This window comes from Plutella xylostella, chromosome 5, assembly GCF_932276165.1.
Source record: "Plutella xylostella chromosome 5, ilPluXylo3.1, whole genome shotgun sequence".
In the NCBI taxonomy this organism is placed as follows: Eukaryota; Metazoa; Arthropoda; class Insecta; order Lepidoptera; family Plutellidae; genus Plutella; species Plutella xylostella.
Genome location: NC_063985.1, coordinates 350,400 through 368,633, shown reverse-complemented (window position 1 = coordinate 368,633; position 18,234 = coordinate 350,400). Strand labels below are relative to the sequence as shown.

Sequence of the window (18,234 nt, the reverse complement as noted above, 5' to 3'; positions counted from 1 at the left end):
TTTAAAATAGCGCTGATCGATCTTCGAGACCCACTTGAGGCGACACAATACCCCTTTTTACGACTTGAGCTGAATATTTGTGAGAGATAAATGGTAACGTTATATAAGCAAACAGTGTTTAAAACTTTAATTACTCAATTCGATTCAAAATTTACTCAAGCAAAAGCGATAAGTATTTAATATAATTTCTTTATTCAATTGAAGGTAATATACGAATATTTCCTTTTTAGTCTATTTGGTTAAACAGGCCAAAACTAAACGGTTCTGCTATAAAGGCTACTCGGAGTAATTCCTGCTTAATACATATTTCATGATCGCCTTCGATGAAAAACATCGTTGGAAGGAAGTAGTAAGTGGATCATTTCATAGATAAAACATGATAGGTAGTGTAGGTACCGGTAGGTGCACTACTGAGGCCAAACTTCCAAAGAAGTGTTTTATTACTTTGTTTTTGAAGTCGGCTCCTGTGTCGTGAAACTTGGCAAGGTTTTTGAGTTTTTCCATACTTTCATCGACGGAAGAAGAGATTTTATCGTCATTTATAGAGCTAATTTGGTTATTTATATTTCAATGTATATTCATGACTTTCTAAAAGTTATAAAGAAGTTGTTAAGATAGCGTACGAAAACTTTTGCATGGGAGTAAATTTTGTGTGGAAAAAGCAGGTAAACAGATTTATATTTGCTATTTTAGATGGCACTTACAAAAAGAACGCAGATGCACGCTATAAAATGTGCCGTCTGATAATATTTCAAAGCATCGTCTTGGCTACACATGCCATAAGATGAGCTACAATATTTTGTAAGATAATTTCGTCATTAGGGGCGCTATTAGAGTAATCCGGTGAGGGCACACACGATACTTCTGAAGCTCTGCAATTAAATACGTGGGTACATATTTGCCGTGTACCTGCATTAATATTTTAAGACCTTTTAGATGTTTGCACGCCCGGGGCCCTCACGGCAATTAGCAAAATTAAATTATAAAAGGGACGGACCTGCAATATTTCACAAATTATTTACTCAGCCTGATGGACGTCGGTTACTGCGTTAATGTTCGCGAGCGCTTTAAAATATTAAACTATCAGCCTCAGACTAAATGGGATAGCATTATTGCCTTTGAATTTTATATATACCGTATGTATGGGTTGTGGGGTATGATTAGGGTGAAACGATACTATGTATGTAATAGGTAAACCTATTGTTCAAGAGTAACCTATAAATTTACATATACTTGTATAATCAATAGTATTCTGAATCATTTTTTGCACAAAACGAGATTGGTAAACTGCCACCACGCTTTACAAAGTAAACGTTATTTAAACTCCACAACCAAGTGCACCTTTACAAACTTCCGGAATTCCGAAATCTTAATTTAAGCCATTCAACCATTTCTATGACAAGTTTAAAGTTAAGTGCAAAATTTATGTTTCACCATTCACAGCGGAACAAGGAGGTCATAAAGTTAAAGCCAACATAGATAAAGAGAAAATTAAAAAGACTATTTTACTTTAAACGAAAACCTTTCTTCTATATTTCAGAATAGTTATACTGATCACGCTAACGTAGTAGGTACCTAAGGTAAAAATGTATGGTGTGTTTGTAACTTTCTCACATAAAAATATGGAACGGATTTACACAATTAAAGTTAAATTTGCTTATTATGAGAATAACTCGTACTGTCTAAGTTAGACTGATGTTTTATATTGGCTGATTGATGATGACGAGACGTTATGTTAAGTCATGCAGCGGCATGCCTATGAGAGTACCAGGCTTGCATGGGGCTGTAGGAGTAGTTGACATACCTGAGGCCGGGCACGTCATGGAGCGGCGCGCCGTCGGGCAGCTGCCAGGCGAGCGCGGGCGGCGGGGAGCCGTGCGCCGCGCAGGACACTCGCGCGCCGGTGCTGTTGGAGAACACCAGGCGCGCAGGCGGCTCCAGGAGCCACACCGGCCCGTGCTCCTGCCCATACCCGCCTGCAGGGGATAGAACAGGTTACAATACGTACGTTTACGATTTAACTACAGTTATGTTAATGTATTGAACACCACATAACTCAGACATACAGAAACATGACTAGAAACAATGCAAAATGCCGGCCTTATCGCTTAGAGTTAAAACATAATAAAATAATATGACCAGGCACCGATAACCGTTTTACAAACATAATTTGCTTAATGCGAGTATATACAAAGAATACTATTCCTTCAAAATAACAATATTTTCTGGATTACTGGAATAATATTTATCGTAATTTACATGAACATTATTAATTGATCAATTAGGACTAAGGCTTATAGGTTTACGCTTAGCTTCTACATTGAACATTGGGATCATCATAATTCATAATCGTACATTAGGTAGGTACCTACTCTACCTAGGTACCTATATACATCGTTAAAAGCACGGTAGGTATATATTATAATAATTATACATTTTAAGAGAAATCGTATCCTAATTGGATGCGCTAAGCTACTTTTTATTTTTAAAATAAAATTTTAAACGAAGAATCTTTCTTTAAAATTAAAACTGAATAAGCTTAAAATAATTCAACCACATTTAACGAGCGTTTAGAGAGGAATTTAACATATTTATAAAGCGTTTGATAGCATCTCACCATTTATTTAGAATGTGTCTAACTTTTAATGAGTTAAAAATTTCAAAAGCTTTATTTGAAAAATATATACTTATCTGAGTGAAAAGAAAATAAGAGAAAGTAGGTATTAGTCCCTGAATTTAAATTTCATTTATTTTATTTTTTGCTTATCCCAGTCAATGAAAACATTGTACCAGTACTCTTTATTTCTAAACTATTGCAGCAGATTGCAATATGCAATAATATATACAAACAGTGAATCTAATCTAATCTAATTTGTCGGCACTTTGCAAATGCCAATGCATTACATTTACAATCACATTATATTGCATTAGACTCGCCCGTGCGCCGCGCGCGTTTGTGAGGTATATATATATATATAGGAAGGTAGCTAACCACGCGGTAAACAAGGATCTGAATAGTTTACTAGGGGCCACTTGCAGAAACATATTCAATCTAGATTTAGTGTCAAATCGAAACTTAAGAAACGTCAGTCCATATAAAATTTGACACTAAGTCGAGATTTAACACTAAATCGAAATTTAACACTAAATCGAGATTTAACACTAAATCTAAATTTAATATGTTGGTGAAAGAGGCCCTAGGAGGCTTACTTTTAACTTTCATCTGACAGTTTTAATCCACCTGGAGCTTTTCCTACTTCTTTGAAATAATGGTTGTGTTCTAACAATAGAAGGTACAACGTCGATTTATATAAATAATTATGGCATACTTCTGAATATATTAAGACAGCGAATCTCCCCTTTAATGTCTTCATATACTTAATAATTATAAAGTTTCGAAGTAAACTACGCAAAGAGTGTCTGGTGTAAGACTTTGAAATCATATTTTTCCCAAAAAGTACTCTTAAACCCTCGCACATCAAAACAAGTCTCTGAAAAAGCAGTATTTAAGTTAGTGCTTCAGCAGATGACGTCACCGTCGCGAGTGAAACAGGCGGGCCTCTCTACCTTACGGAAAACTAACTTAAATTACGCTGCTGCTAACCACGACTCTATCTCGTTGCATCAAGGTTACCGATAGAGTGACATCTCTCCTTCTTTTTTTGTGAAGCTAGACTAACCCTTAAGGCTCGGCGGCGCGAACGTTCACAGTCGGCTTAACAAGCGAGAGCTAATGGGTTTGAGTCCGCGCCAAAACTTGTATCTGACAGCGAGCGAAGATCGCCGCCCGCTTTGACTAAATGTGGCACGTTCGAGCAAAGATAAATGTTCAGACGTGCTTTTTAGGGTTCCGTAGCCAAAATGGCAAAAACGGAACCCTTATAGTTTCGTCATGTCCGTCTGTCCGTCTGTCCGTCTGTCACAGCCGATTTACTCGGAAACTATAAGTACTACAGTGATGAAATTTGATGGGAATATGTGTTGTATGAACCGCTACAAAAATATGACACTAAATAGTAAAAAAAGAATTGGGGGTGGGGCCCCCCATACATGTAACTGAGGGATGAAATTTTTTTTTTCGATGTACATACCCGTGTGGGGTATCAATGGAAAGGTCTTTTAAAATGATATAAAGTTTTCTAAAAAACATTTTTCTTAAAGTGAACGGTTTTTGAGATATCAGCTCTCAAAGTCGTAAAAAGTATGTCCCCCCCCCTCTATTTTTATAACTACGGGGTATAAAATTCTAAAAAAAATAGAGGTGATGCATGCTAATTAACTCTTTCAACGATTTTTGGTTTGATCAAAGTATCTCTTATAGTTTTTGAGATAGGTTGATTTAACTGTAATATTATATTTGCTGCTACGGAACCCTTTGTGCGCGAGCCCGACTCGCACTTGGCCGGTTTTTAATGAATACGTCAAACGAGGCGTGTTAACCCTTAAATTTTAAGTGAAGTTTAAATACATAGGTTTGAATGCTGAAATATACCATGAGACTGAAATAATGACTGATTGATTAAGAATAAGTCCTCAGGTATTTTTTAACTGTGAACCTACGTATCGTAATAGTGGTTAGGAATGTAATGTCTAAAGAGATGAGCAGAGATAACTCTTAGCGAGGCCACAGCAGCCCCAGAATCTCAATATGAATCTAAACAACACAATATAACTTAAGAAAACACAATTATTCAGTATCCATTGAGACAACAAGAGTTCCTAAATAAGCTGACCATAGCTCAGTGTCCGCCGCCTGACGGACCAAATAAGCACAATTCACACAAAAACAAAAGGATGTTACATAAACTAAGCCATTGACACATCACTGCTAGATACTGCTAGATACACTACACAAAGAACTCCGCTAAAATGGAAAATTAAGTCCGTCCTGTACACAGGAAGACACCGTGTACGTAACACTGCAACAGTTCAATTCTCGCTCTTACGACCCAAGGATTAAGGGCGCAAAGCGAGGTCACACTGTCAGAACAAATAAAGCTCACTCTACATACACGCGGTAATCTTGTTGCCGACATAACAATATTAAGCTTAGCACAAAGCTATGCTAACATTGAAATTGGAACGAAATTAAATTTTGTACGATAGCAAAAAGCCTTTTACTGTCAAAACAAGGGAGGATATGAAATATGTTAAAATGTGATTTTTATTTGCTTTATTTACTTTTTCTTTACTTTATTCATTTAAGGCGTGAGTGCGTGTTTTTTTTTTTTTTTTTTTTTTTTTTTATTAATTTAAGTACATCATGCCTAGTTGTTGAAATTTAGTATTAGGTACCCAACTAACATCGTAGCGTTAAAAAAACTCTCATATAACTTGTATAATGGTTCCATTCGAAAATTAAAGTGTTAAGACATAGCTGTATAAGAGTGTAGGAGAGTGCTCTAACTCACTTATAACCACGAAAGAGGCCCACGATTTTGAGAGTAAAGGCTTTAGTAAGTCTGTAAAACGGTGTCATTGAAGTGTTTAAGTTATAGAAAGCCTGTAGTACGGTGTCATTGAAGTGCTAAAGTTACTATAGAAGAGCGTTTAATCCCTCTCAGCTAGAACTTTTACCGGTATAGTTGTAGTTGTAGAATGGTTATTTGACTCCCTAACTCTTATTTGTTTGGTAAAAAAGGGTTAAGTGAGTATGTTACCGTTTTTCGAATACACTTTTACCATACAAGTTGTATGTCTTTGAAAATAATAGTGTCAACAGCAATCATACGCGACAGTATTAGAGTGACAGTATTGATCATTACTAAATAACAGTAAATATAATATATTTACTTGACTTAACATGTTTTGTGAATTGAAAATAATATGCCATTGTAATTTTACTGTAATGTATGTAGGAGTAGGAATATCTATGGACATAGAGTATTATAAATGATTGTCTATGTTGTTACTTTTTTATGAGTTCTCTTGTAAAATATGGCGTTTAGCAGTAAAGATTGTTTTATCATTTTGGGTTTAAAATAAATTAAATAAAGATTGTTAAGTGCATCGGCGGCTTTAATTTTCATCCCACAACTTTTGGGGGCTCGTCCGGGATGAGAATAAGCCAAAGGTGCTGAAGATGGTGTACATAAGGTGTAAATAGTTGTAAATAAGGGGGCGCGTGTTGGCGATTCACACACGACAAAGATGGCGGCGCGCACTAATGCGAATTTATGGTGAAAATTCGGAGAAAATTCTAAATTATTAAAGGAGAGACAATGTAAAGGTGAACAAATATAAGGTGGTATATTTTAAGACGGTGAAGGTGAAAATTTTATTTCAAAGACGAAATGATGATGACGGCAGCGACAATCCCGACGTTCTCGGGAGCGGACCCGGCGTACCCGGCGGCAAGGTGGGTGGAGGAGATCAACGACTATGCGGAGATATTCGACTGGTCACCTTCACAAAAGCTGCTGATGGCGCGACGGGCATTGACTGGTGTGGCAGGTCTGTGGCTCCGTACGGAGAATACATTCAAGACCTTCGAAGAGCTGCAGCGGGCTCTGCTGGAGGAGTTTCCCAACGATGCCAACCCGAAGGTGATCCACGAGCTCATGACAAACCGCAAGAAGAAGCGCGACGAGAGCTGTTATGAGTACATGCTGGTGATGAAGGAGCTGGGGAAGCGCGGTGGATTTGAAGACTATGTGGCCATCCAATATATAGTCGATGGTATCGAAGATTGCGTGATACACAAGGTCATGCTGTATGGTGTCACGACATATCCGGAACTGAAGGAAAAACTGAAGATTTACGAATACATGAAAAGTAAAATGGCCACATCAGCGAAGGAGACGAGTCAGACGAGTGATCCAAGAAGACAAAAACATAAGACTATCGAGTATGAAAGCACTGTGGCGACTCCAAGCGGCACAAGAAGCGAACTACCGATGATGGATGTGTCGGTAAAGCCGAGTCATAAACAGAGGCAGAACAGCGGATGCGGAAATCAGTCGGTAAAACAGCACTCTGTAATATTCGAAGTCAGGATGGACGAGGCCAACAAACGGAGTAATGATTATTCGAAGGAAAAGAAAGTGACAGCCATAAAGACGAAGGAGAACGAAACGATAGCCATAGAAACAAAGGCGAACGAAGTGACATCCATGAAACGTCAACGTAAACCGGAAGTTGTAAATGTTGTAAATAAACAAGTTTTAGATAATAAAAAGGAGGAACTTTGCAAAGAGGCGCCAATCGGACTAAAGTGTATTAAGGAGGAAAATATTGATAAAGAAAAAGGTGAAAAGGTGGTTGAAAGAGAGCATTTATCAGGCGAGGTTCTTTGTGTGTTGAAGAAGAAAGATGGCCCTAAAAGGAGAAACAACAGGGTACTTAATAAGAAGGTGTATGAAAAAAGATGTGTAGAAGAATATAGACAGTATCAAGATGGTTTGATGGAGAATGTAATACCTTACAAAGACAAGAAGAGAATTATGGTGCTGAGAGATATGGAGCAAGAAATCGCGAAGAGAGTACACAAGAGTTGGTTCACTCAAAGAATTATGAAAGATGAAATGTGTAAAGATTACCATGTACTACGCTGAGTACATAAAGCCATTGCATAGATAAGACAATGAAGAAGGTGTAGGTGATTTTTATAAGTTTTTATTTGCGTGATGATGATGATGATGAATGTGTGACGAAGAATGGGTGTGTTTTCATTGCGGTGGCATTTTTATTTCAATAGAAGTTAAGTTGGTTGTGTTGATTTGTTTCTTTTAAGAAGTTTATATTGTAGTTTTACTGAGTTAAAAAGTCACTGAAAGGTTCCGGTTTAGTATTTTTTATGTTTTCAAAATGTTGTTTAAAGGTGTACTTAAGCTTTATATTATTTGATTTTCATAGTCTGAGGGCAGACTATCTGCAGGATGGCCGGGTTGTAGGAGTAGGAATATCTATGGACATAGAGTATTATAAATGATTGTCTATGTTGTTACTTTTTTATGAGTTCTCTTGTAAAATATGGCGTTTAGCAGTAAAGATTGTTTTATCATTTTGGGTTTAAAATAAATTAAATAAAGATTGTTAAGTGCATCGGCGGCTTTAATTTTCATCCCACATGTATACCATATTTCCCACCTCAATTTTAATGCGCTCCGAATTTATTAAGGATTTCAAATGAAACATAAGTAAATATAAAATAGACGACTCAATTTTGTATTTTTTTGTATCCTTGCTGTATGTCCATTAGTTTCATAAATCGATTGGCATGACTGGAATGACAAAATTCACATAAATAAGTAAGTATTTTAAAGCAAAATATTGTTTATCCCAGCAATTTATAGGTTAGGTCGTCAATGCAAATGGCGAACTTACATTTAAGACATATAGACTCACCTAAGTCATATATTACACTTTTTGAAATAGAACACCCTTAGCCAAGGGTATTATGCAGTCTTAGTCGATCCGCACAGTCTTGCTTAACACCGTTACTTTTACAGTCTACTTGCCTAACGCAATAAGCGTAAGTTAAGTTAACCTTAAAGATTAAAACTGCATTGTTGAGTTTTCCAACACTGTAAGAATCTTGTCTTACTGCACTCTTGACAAAATCTCTTTTATAACCAATTCCTGCAGCCTAAATTCAATATGACACCTAAAGATTTATATGAGTATTAAAGGAAACCACTTAACAACCATAAGTGTTAACAGGTGTCAGTGAGCACTCTTGTATAGCTTTAGGTTCTAGAAACAGTTTAAACCTATAACATCTTAATTATAATTGCTTTGACTAATACCATTTTAACACTTAAACCTGCTGTTAACACTAATTTCATTTGTTAACTCTACTTTATCGCTTTATGTTAGAACTGAGATAATTATAACACAGTTATACAGGTTAAAGTTATAAAAATAGCTGTAACTGAGGGTAAAATGTTTGTTGGGTAGTTACGTAGTACCTATATGATGGGACTAAATTAAAATATGAAAAAATTAAATACAGCTAGGTGAACAGTGACATAAAAATTGCAACTTGCATATTATATTCTTATATGCTCTAGATATAGTCTATGTCTAGACGAACTACTCACATAAAACAATAATTTTTTAAAATGTAGATTCACCAATATGACGAAACATCGATTGTCATAAAAATATCTTTGTTCATTCTAAAGAAGAAAACCCTGAACCCTCTTAGGTACTTTGAGAGGTCACCCCGCCTGTACATAAACGATGGATTTACCATTCTATCGAAATCAATGTTGTCTATTCATCATTCAAACCACTCTCAGTGTTGACGAACCGTAATCCGCAAATAATTGCCAACGACCCACCCGCCCTGCCGCCGCGCCGTGACCGCTGCGCCCCAGCGCTATTGTGCAGTCTGCTTTATAAAATGTTTCATTATAAAACGCTATCTTCATATTATAACTAGCTGTTCCCGCGAACTTCGCTTCGCCTCAAAAAGTTTCCCGTGGGAATTCCGGGATAAAAAGTAGCCTATGTTCTTTCTCAGGGTCTAGACCATAATATGTAGGTACCTATACCAAATTTTATTCATCCGTTCAGTAGTTTTGGCGTGGTAACAGACAGACAGACACATTTATAATATTAGTTAGGGTAATACTAGAGTCTTTAAAATACAGGTTGATCTAAACTTGTATTTCCGAACCGTAATTAAACTTCCCTGTGAACGACATGATAACGTCACAGTCGCGATCGCAAGTAAAGTCGAGCGCTCGTCTGTATAATTATAATTTAGTGCATTTAACGTTAAAACCAATCTCAGTGTTGTGTTGTCGACGGCGACGGCGACGCGACGCAGCGACGACGGAAGCCGCCGTCAGACGCTTTAGAGCACCCCGTTGTGCACTCTTCTTTACTAACTTTTTAATTATGAAACCTTATCTTTCAAAGCAAATTTCATTTAAAAAAACACGTTAGGAATTTAATAGGTTAGTCATTAAGGTAGATATCTTACATATAAGAAAATGCTTTTAGCATTAAGTCCACCCTTTGTACTTTTATTTGTAATATTTGTAAAAAAAGAGTTCAATTAATAAATAAATGAGGTATTTAGGTATATGAAAAGTAGGTAGGTAGGTATATATAATTTTATTAAATGGTAAAATTTACTCTTGACAATGACATATTTTACTTAATAAATCAATAAAAACGTTGTAAATTAAAATAACACTTTTAGAATCCAACTTTATTGCTAGTGTGAACCCCGCTTTAAAGCTGTAATATCTTGTTAAGTTATTCAACAGTCGTGAGGCGCGGCCTGCGACGGACGCGGGGACTTCCCAGAATTATACTATTTACTTTATCTTATTAAACTCCACATACGTTTATATACTTGCTCGTGTGCGAAACTAACTTCGGAGCTGCAAGACCGTGTGCATTGTCAAGGTAAATTTATTCAAGTAAGGATCTTGAAGTATTTAAATGGTTGGCAGACGCTGTAAAGTATGGCATGTACGTTGTCCTAAGGAGTCATCATGCACTTATCTTTTCGATACTGTTCCAATAGTACCTATGTGGTAAAATTTAATATCAATAAAAGAATCGTATTCTTCATTGGTTATTTATTAGAATTATCTTTACTTAGTTAGCCAACAAAAATAAGTTTAGAAAACGCCTAAAACCAAATTCGCAGAGCTCGGCCAAACGGCAGTATTTTCGATCCTTTGTCATTGTTAAAAAAACAAAGTTGTGCAAGTTATGTTGACATTTACGACTAGCGGCTTTTGTGCCACTTTATTACTTTGTTGTTTACAGCCAAAAACAAGGGTTTTGTTCTGGTGACCCGCTGATACCGCGGCTATGGATGGAGGAAGAATTTATTTTTGCGGCGGTCGTGTGCGTACTTACATTAGATTGTGAAAGAAAGGGGATCATTGGCTAAAGTTAGTTTGTTTTACAGTTTATGATTGGACTAAAGAGTTTCGTAAGTTACATTTATAATTATCACAGTATTGTGTATCTGATAGGAAATCAGGAGTTATTTTTATAACTGTATCTAACTTAATTATCCTTATAACGTTTTATTATGGTCACTTTTATTAAAACTTTATATTACCATTATAAATATCCATTACTTGTGTATACTACTACAATATTATTATCTATTTAATGTTCGTGTGCAGATTTTTTTTTCACAACTCACAGATGAGGCTGTACTAGTTGTGCTTTCATTATTAATTATCTGCACTAATGGGCGCGCGGTCGCGAGCCACAAAATGGAAAATGCTTGACACGTATTGTTCATGTTCAAACTATTCAATTCTATTTGATTTTTACTATTGATTCTAGCTGGTATAGTTACTTTAGTTAAAATATTTCAGTGTATTTATATAAATTACCACATAAATATTATTATATCACGAACATTAATTGTTCAAACTCACCTTTGTACGGTACCTGGTCTACGTATGTATAACTTTATATGATATCTACATATTTAGTTCTACAATTTACGTAAATAAAACACGCCTTATGGGCGTTATTGGGACAAAATATGGCCCCCAATTGAAACTAAAATTATAATAGGTACCTTTAGTTTAAAACCGTTTTTCCAATTAGCACCAAAACGATGACTGTACGTCATGCCGATTCCAATTTTACAACGACCTCCTAATACCTAATACACAGACTTACTCATTATTTATTAAAAAGTACTCACGGGTGGAGGAAAATGGCACCTATACAGGTAAATACATAATTACCATAAAGACCACCTCTTTTCGTAATATAAACAATACCGCATAATGTTTGCCCTCATGTGCCATTCTGCGCCACTCATCGCCCTGTGCCCTCTTGTGCCAGTGTATTAGCATTTTTCATGCTTTGTCTGCTATTGAAATAAAGCCATTAACACCACGTTACCCAAAATAAGCCCATATTGTAGCTACGTAGGGTTTGAAATGTAATCTCTCGAGGTTTTTCATAAGGTATATTTTATTGTTCATCAACAGGAAAGGTTAGGTTAGAACTGATTTCAGCTAATCAAGAATAATAATATAATATTAAAATACTAAGTAGGTGCCTACTATATTTACAACCAGATGAATCTCAGAGACGGTGTTGGGCCAGAACCTATTTTTTCGTAAGTTTCAGCTAAGAAAGGTTTCTTTCTAAAGATAAATAAAATTTATCATTATTATTATATTATTATTATTATGTATGCCAATTAGGCCAACCATGTCGGCCCCTACCAACACTTACCATTCCTATGGCATTTACATACAATAAAACGAAATGGTGTGAAACCGAAGTCTTTGCAATCATAATCTCACAGGTACAATAGGTATAATCTCGCAGACACGATAAGACTTTTTGCCAAGTTTCAAAGGACGTGGATTCTAGAGGGTTCTAAATTTATAGTGCAATATTTCATTCTTTATGAAATCCTTTATATCGCGCGGGTTAACCGCAGAGTTATCGCCCCGGCCGCTGTAGGCTCGCTGCATTACCGGGCATTGTTTGAGGACATCCATATTTAATTCAACTTGTGGGTACAACCAACATCCAATCAAATTACTTTAGAGGTGTTAAAATATGCCAGAATATAACAAAATTACTACTACCTAAACGTACGTTTTGACACCAAACTATTTCAGTATGACTACTTCAACAACCTACCTAGATATAATTAATGTTGTGATCACTGAAAATTTAAACTATATATTTACTACTACTTCAACAACCTACCTAGATATAATTAATGTTGTGATCACTGAAAATTTAAACTATATATTTACAACATTTTCTAACAACTTCGCTTCTATCGTACTCGATGGAGGATCAGCGAAGTACTCAAGTGTAAAAGCTAGGCAAAGTAACTGTGACCGGTTTTGACTTGAGCTTAGAAAACACTGCCATCGCGACACTGAAACTCTCTTAAGGAAAATGTATGAAACTTTTACCAGGATGTTGTTATATGAAGTTTTTCTCAGTTTTTCCTCAATTAATATGTAGATAGAGCTGTCGCTTTTGCATATACACGCTGAGTGGAACGAAGGGGTGAGAATACGGCTCTCTAATGAACCTTTTATAAATGAAGAAACCCGTGATAGCAGTACGTAGGTATATGTATAATATTTGAACCAATATATTCGTATAGTCTCTAAAATTATATTTTTTTACAGAAAAGTAGCCCTGTATAACCTGTGGATAAGTAAGTAGTATATAATAATATAAGCCGAGGTACGGTAAGTCGGTAACTTATGTCAATTTACTGGAAGTTTCAATAACTCTATCTACCGATGACTGGTAGTTACTTTCATAAGTTTCATACTATTTTGACAAATACACACAAAGGCAACTTACCCATAACAAGCAGTACGACGAGCCCGGGCACCAGCCGCGAGCCCATGGCGCCGGGGAGCATCACATCCTCACCGACCGCTCAGCCGGCACTGCGGAGTACCAGGGGAACATTAGTGGAAAGGTGGTATGAAGTTAGAGTGAATCACTTTATCGCTGGCCCTCAGTCATGGCAAGCACTGCAGAGTACCAGGAAAACATTAGTGGCTAGGTGGTAAGAAGAGTGGATCACATCCTGACTGACCGCTCAGCCGGCACTGTGGAGTACCAGGGGAACATTAGTGCATGGTAACTTAGCGCACATTCTTTGCTGGCCCTCAGCCGTAGCAGGCACTGCATAGTACCAGGAGAACATTAGCGCATGGGTGGTAAGAAGAGTGGATCACATTCTCGCTGGACGTCAGCCGTGCCATGCACTGCAGAGTACCAGGAGAACATTACTGGTGGGAAGTAGAAGTGTATCACATCTTAAGAGAACATAAGTGGATGGGAAGTAAAGAGTTCATCATATCCTCGCCATTTTTGTTGTGATAACTTGGTTAATTTCTAGAGTTATGTGGCACTACCAGTAAGAGTACTACTGTAAAATGTACCTATACAATATTGTTAAATTGTATTCAATTTAGGAAAAGTGATTATTAATTCCAAATGAGAAAACTTTTTCACGAACAAAAGCCAAACCATATCCTGAATCAAGCTCCTTCGTGTTTAAACAAACTAGTCCGTGAAAAATCAACTTGTAATATTGCAAAACTATTACAAGTTGAGTTCCCACTTGGCCGCCAGCCTTGTTCCCAATCACGCTGAAACAAAAGGCCATTCTTCAGCGAGTGGGAAATAAATCTCGAAGGAGGAATCGTAAAACAAGAACTGAAATTAAGGATAAGTTTCCACTGATTCTCAGCTGCGAGAATCTAAGTTCTTTCATTAATAGATACATTTATGTATAGCTTTATATTTGAAAGAGCATTGTACCAAACGATTATAGGCCATCGCTCAGTTTTGTTCCAGTGGGATTTCAGACTAAAATGGGAGTAACAAGAATGATGGCTTTAACCATTAGTAGCGTAATGGTGTTTGAAGTAGGTATTTAGATAACTCGCTAATATAGAGATATCATGAGGAATTACAGTAGGTATATCACCGAAAATTTATCGGATACAAAAGTATGTATTAGGTGAGTACCTCTACCAATTTGATTCATAGTTATATAGGTACCTACACGGTACAGTATTTTATGACAAACACAAAACCAATTATTATTGCTAAGTATTACTGGCACCCGGTTGAATAATATCGATCTACCTATGTAGGTAAATATATTTTTGCTTGTTTGTTTTAAAATATGTTGGTACCTTAAGTTTGACTTCAAATTCAAACCAATGGGGATGTACTTATAGTATATCAGGACTGTTTGTGCCGCAGCGTCCTCCACTCATCCCCCTCCATTCATCAACCCCTGGTACAGTTCAAAAACTCACGACGTTGTAATTTACGAACGACGACGAAGATTAATGTCATCTAAGCTTTTACAAATTGTTTTTAGAGTGCAAATAATGCCTGGCTTTTAAATGTGTTTTGTTGAAGTAAAATGCAGGCCTAATCCGAAAAATATATAAAATGATATAAAATTTAATTAAAACAGGCAGTACGCATTTCATGTGAAACCATGCAAAATATTTCACTGTAAAAAATACACACAGCCCTCATAAAGGTGTAAATTGGACGATCTGACGAAGTGTCACAACGTCGCTACTAGATGCAGCCAGCGACAAGTAGTTCGACAACACGTGACACTGCGTTCAAACTATAACATAGGCGTTATAGTTTAAACGCATTTAGTTAATTAATGTTTTTATTTCAACCATTGGTGTAGCAAGCAGTGACCAGGCATGTAGATACTTGAGTATCGCATTTTGCTCGGCGGACACATGCGGCTGTGTTCCACTAATCCACTTTGCTCAGATAAACGCCCGCTCTCAGTATTGCTCCCAACGGGATTTCACTTTAACTCTAGTATATAGCAATTGCTTATGCACAGATTTTCTAGTATTGCTGACTACTTCAGACTTTCTGGCTTCTAAAAGTCTACAGATTTTATGCTTAACTTATTATTTTTATTTATTTATTATTTAATCCTTTATTGCACAAATATATAAATAAGTGTACAAAGGGTGGACTTAATGCTAAAAGCATTTTCTACCAGTCAACCCACAGGAAGTACAGGAGAAATTAAGTTAAAGGTGTGCAAAAAAAAAAGAAAAAAAGAAATTGCAATGTCACTCAATAATTATTGTACCTAACAATAAATAGAAATAATATAATAATAAACTATAAATATATACTTGTATAAATATATATGTATATCGAAGAAATAGATTAATATATACCTATTATTAATATCATTTACATTAGGTTCAGGATAGGCTATCATACTTGCTGAGGTAGTGAGCACGAGTTAAGCGTTTAAACACGTTGCGAGAAGGGGCTTTTCTAATATTGTCAGGAAGATCATTCCAAAGTCGTACAGCTGTGACCGCAAACTTATATGCTTATTTATATTCTCACGTGGTCTACGATGTACTTACCTACTTCGTACCTATGCTTATTATATTTAATCAACGCAAAACATTTTAAAGTAATTGTTGATGGTTGTTCAGATGAACCTTGAACATGGTTGCTCAGCACTACAGATGCTGGGCACGCGACCTACTAAGATTCCGCTGACGCGCCGTAATACACGGACATCATACAAAGACATTTATGTGAATGTGTGTGTTAAAATGAATTAGTATAAATAGCTAGGTTTTTTGTAAATAAATTTGTCTTCCACTAGCAGTCGGGTTTTACTTGTCTGTTGCGGGAGTCCATCCTCACCCTTATCCTTCACTGTGGCAAAGACACCTTAGCCTTAATCGGTCACGTGAGTCTGCGTGATTGGCAGTGAAAAAACTATCCTGTGCACATTGCACGCCGTGCACATCCCTTTTTCCTTCCCACTTTCCGTCTGTTGCCTTAGGTCGCCTGGCGCGGACATCCTGTACCTATTTATATATGTATATATCACACAATTATGTGTAGGGCTAGGGTTGTAGGGAATTAGGGACTTAGGCTCCTTAGGTTGTAGGGTGTTAGGCACACCGGAACATTAGGGCCACCTCCTCACCCTCACGTAATTGTATCTCCGTACAGTCAGCCGGTTATCATACAAACACACGACACTATCAAGTACTCTCTTGACGCACATACAACAGACTAACACTTTACATTAACACTAGTCGGCGACTGTACATTTGGTCCTTCGAGCCGGATTGAACCAGCGACCTATGGATAAAACAATTGATGAAAATCACATTAAAATTCAAGTAATGCAAATGTACCAACTAGCAACAAACTACATCAGTGAAATTATGGACAATTACTCAGGATTACTGGAAATTTACTTAGATAATGCGTCAGTCTATAACATTTTGACTCCAAAAAGTATTAAAGAAATAATAACAACAGCTAATTCAAAATTACCGGCAAACCTCAAAATAGTACAAGCTAATCTTCTAAATACAAGAATGATACAGAATACGAGACATATACAAGTTTATGCATATTACCCTATCCATGACGTTTCAAAGTATACATTAGTACACGTGACTTCAGTACCAAAAATAAATGAGGATAACACATTTCAGAGTATAAATATACAAGAACCATTCATGGGTTTCGATTATAACAACGAAAGATATTTTGAACTAAACTATCAAGAATATAAAAACTGCTTACGGAGAGGACAGACTTTCATTTGTTACCCTGTGGCCGTGAAGAACATGCAATCCAACAAGAATTGCATTGTTGACCAACTTTTTAAGAAAAGCAATAACCAAGCTCAATGCACTATTAGAACAAACAATATAACTTCAGACATTTTATGGAAACAGTTATACATACCAAATACCTGGTTATTCGTAACGAAAAAGATTGTCACCGCTTCAGTCATCTGTGACGGTCAAAGAGAAGAACTAAGTATACACGATGTAGGTGTTCTTAGAATATCTGGAAACTGTGTCATAAAAACAATGAACAATATACTATCAGCTAAAAGAACTGATACAATGACGATGGAAGCCTCCTTTTCTAAAAAAGTTAATTTATTATTTGACCCCAATATAGTGAGAGTAAATAATATACAAGACATTTCCAAAGAAAAAATAATCGAAAGTTCAAGTGACATGTTTCAAAAGCTAGTTATTTCTGAAAACACTTTACAAACACAATTAGACCAAACAGTTTGGGCAAAAATAGAATCTCATTCGTACTTAACTAGCTTCACAGTCTCAATAGTTATGATTATTTTCGTGATACTAATATTGTTTTTTATTCCACAGGTCAAGAGATGGATCCAGACCAGACGATTGGGACAGCCTGGGGTCCTACCAGAAGCCCCAGGCCACAGCATCCCGAAGCTACACCGACCGACGATGACTCCACCTGCCAAACCACCACGGCAGCGGCAGGAATCTACCATCGAGCTGTACCAACTGGGATCCACTTCCTCGGAGGCGCCAGAATGTTCAGATGAACCTTGAACATGGTTGCTCAGCACTACAGATGCTGGGCACGCGACCTACTAAGATTCCGCTGACGCGCCGTAATACACGGACATCATACAAAGACATTTATGTGAATGTGTGTGTTAAAATGAATTAGTATAAATAGCTAGGTTTTTTGTAAATAAATTTGTCTTCCACTAGCAGTCGGGTTTTACTTGTCTGTTGCGGGAGTCCATCCTCACCCTTATCCTTCACTGTGGCAAAGACACCTTAGCCTTAATCGGTCACGTGAGTCTGCGTGATTGGCAGTGAAAAAACTATCCTGTGCACATTGCACGCCGTGCACATCCCTTTTTCCTTCCCACTTTCCGTCTGTTGCCTTAGGTCGCCTGGCGCGGACATCCTGTACCTA

At 36.8% G+C, this 18,234-nt stretch overlaps 1 protein-coding gene across 1 annotated transcript in view; it reads right to left on the bottom strand.

Annotated features, from left to right (window-relative positions):
* LOC105390527 (Down syndrome cell adhesion molecule-like protein Dscam2) overlaps nucleotides 1–18,234 on the bottom strand; it is a 79,308-nt gene that overhangs the window by 41,589 nt on the left and 19,485 nt on the right. Inside the window, exons 2-3 of the mRNA XM_048633169.1 lie at nucleotides 13,282–13,370; nucleotides 1,805–1,976 (exon numbers count right to left, since the gene is read on the bottom strand). Coding sequence (XP_048489126.1) covers nucleotides 1,805–1,976; nucleotides 13,282–13,342 — 233 coding nt within the window. The 5' untranslated portion in view covers nucleotides 13,343–13,370. The remainder of the gene's footprint in view (nucleotides 1–1,804; nucleotides 1,977–13,281; nucleotides 13,371–18,234) is intronic.